This window comes from Echinops telfairi, unplaced genomic scaffold, assembly GCF_000313985.2.
Source record: "Echinops telfairi isolate 266 unplaced genomic scaffold, ASM31398v2 ScPeMD7_6273;HRSCAF=7185, whole genome shotgun sequence".
Lineage (NCBI taxonomy): Eukaryota > Metazoa > Chordata > Mammalia > Afrosoricida > Tenrecidae > Echinops > Echinops telfairi.
In genome coordinates, this window is record NW_022110173.1 from 4,688,469 (window position 1) to 4,690,656 (window position 2,188).

Below are 2,188 nucleotides of genomic sequence, written 5' to 3' on the forward strand. Positions count from 1 at the left end.
ATCCTCCTGTCTGTCAGAGTGCTGACCAGCGTGGCTCTGTCGCCTCGGTAGCTTTGAGGAGCCTCGTCCTGATGAACACCAACCCCCAGGACCACACCATTACAGGAGGCCCCACTGAACGCCCTGCCCTTTAACAAGTTCAGCTGGCCCGAGGCATGGGGGCTGACATTTTTGCTGTAGGTTAAGCCTAACAGCTCTCTCTCCGGTTCTAACTTCAAGATGGAATCAGCAAGGTTTCGGCATGTGGGGGCAGCATGAGAAAGTACTAAGACTTTGGCTGGTGCTGTCACGTCTCAGAAAATCAACGCCCTTTGCCAAACGTGTGCTTCCAGAGGCATGACAGCCTAAGCACGCATCATCCGTCTGTAGCCATGGCCTCCGTGCAAATTAAGCACAGGAACAGGCCCCAGAAAAACGCCCACAGAAGTTCCCATAAAGCAGGAAAGGAAGAGATGTAACGTTATCAATTCGGAGTAATTAAGGCCTAAGTACATCATTCTAGCAAATGCCACCGAGTCTTACCTCCTCGGACTGACTGGTCTTTCTCCTCTTTCCGGCGCCATCCAAGTCCTTTTCCTTCTTATCCTGCACCGAGAGAGGTGACAGTGGACCAGGTACATGGCGGAGACCCCATACCTGGCTACCTGTGCGGCTTGGGAGAAGACGCCTCCCCCACCCCCTGCCCTCCCATTTACCTTGGGAGAACGCTTCCGAGAGATGGTCTGCCCCAGTTTGCTTAGGAAGGAGATGGGAGACTTGGTGCTGGCTATCAGGACGGCCTTCTCCTCGGAATTCAGGTCCAAGGTGTCTGTGGACAAAAATCAGTTACACTCACGGATGGTCCTGGAGGGGACACACAGCCTTGACCGGGACCTCTCTCCCTTCAAGCTGGCTCTGGAGGCCTCAGAAGGTGCCAAGGGTGCACCCACTAGGACAGAAAGCACCAGAAACTCCCTGGGAAAGCCTACAAAGGAAACCCACTTCAGACTGGATGCCAGGCCGTCTCTTCCCACCCACTTTCCCCCAGTCCACTCCTGTTGGAAAGACCTCACTTCTGCGTGTCAAAGGCTGGTGTTTGCCACACCAAGCACTATGGCTCCCCCTTAGGGGACACACTCTTGTCGGAGTGGAAGCACTCTCTTGTAAGTGCAGTTCTTGGTGAGGGCAGGAAGGGACCTCCTGTACTTAGTCAGAAAGGACCTTAGAAGCCTACAGAGTACATGGGGGTGGTGGTGGTGAGGGCACCACAAACCTCATGGATTCAATGTTTAATCAGTAATAATGAGAGTAAGCTTAAAAACCAAACAAAACAAACTAATAGTTAACATTTCCTGAGAGCTTCCGGTTGCCAAACATTCTCCTTGGCATACAACTCAATGACATGCAGTCAACACCTGTGACCGTTGTTACACCTGTGCAAGGTGGAAAGTAACAGTACTATCCATTTGGCTGTTCCTGGTCCAAAGCCCCCAACTTGCAAGGCTCTGCAGAACCGGGCAGTCCTGTTGAGTTCCAGCTCTCATGGGCTTCACGGTCCATCATCCCATCTTTTCAGACAGGGAAGCCAAAGCACAGAGGAACTCAGTCGTGTGCACAGGTCGACAAATGGAAGTGAGCAGGATGTCAGTTCAGGCGAGACTCCACAGTCTACATGCTTGACCATCGTGCCACAAGTCACCCCAGGGACAGCACTGACCATGAGAATGTTTTTAAGGCACTGCAAGTACAACTTTTCCTGAAGATCATCCAGCAACAGTTGCAGCAGTATAGTGACAGGGAGCTGCCAGAGGTTCAGGCTGGATTCAGAAGAGGACGTGGAACCATAGCGACCGCTGCGGATGTTACATGGATCTTGGGTGAAAGCAGAGAATACCAGAAAGGTGTTTGCTTGTGTTTTGTTGACTGCATCAAGGCATTCCCAGCCGTGAGCCATACCCAGTTAAGGATGCCCTGGAGAAGAAGGGGACGTCCAGAGCATGTCGCGTGTCCATGGAACCTGTACACGGACGGGTCAAGAGGCAGGGTGGGGAGTGCAAGGGCATACGGCATGGGTTAGCTCAGGAGAGGTGTGCATCCTGGTCGCCTCCTCTCATCACACTTACTCAGTCTGTACGCCGAGCAAGTCATCAGGGGAGCTGGCTTAGATAAAGAGGACTGTGGCATGGGGTCAACAAGCTGCCATATGCAG

The 2,188-nt window shown here is 52.7% G+C and overlaps 1 protein-coding gene across 1 annotated transcript in view; it reads right to left on the bottom strand.

Annotated features, from left to right (window-relative positions):
• Nucleotides 1-2,188, bottom strand: part of MICAL3 (microtubule associated monooxygenase, calponin and LIM domain containing 3) — a 114,935-nt gene that overhangs the window by 89,448 nt on the left and 23,299 nt on the right. The window contains 3 exon segments of the mRNA XM_045295900.1: nucleotides 1-68; nucleotides 523-585; nucleotides 696-808. Of these exon segments, the coding sequence (XP_045151835.1) occupies nucleotides 1-68; nucleotides 523-585; nucleotides 696-808 (244 nt within the window).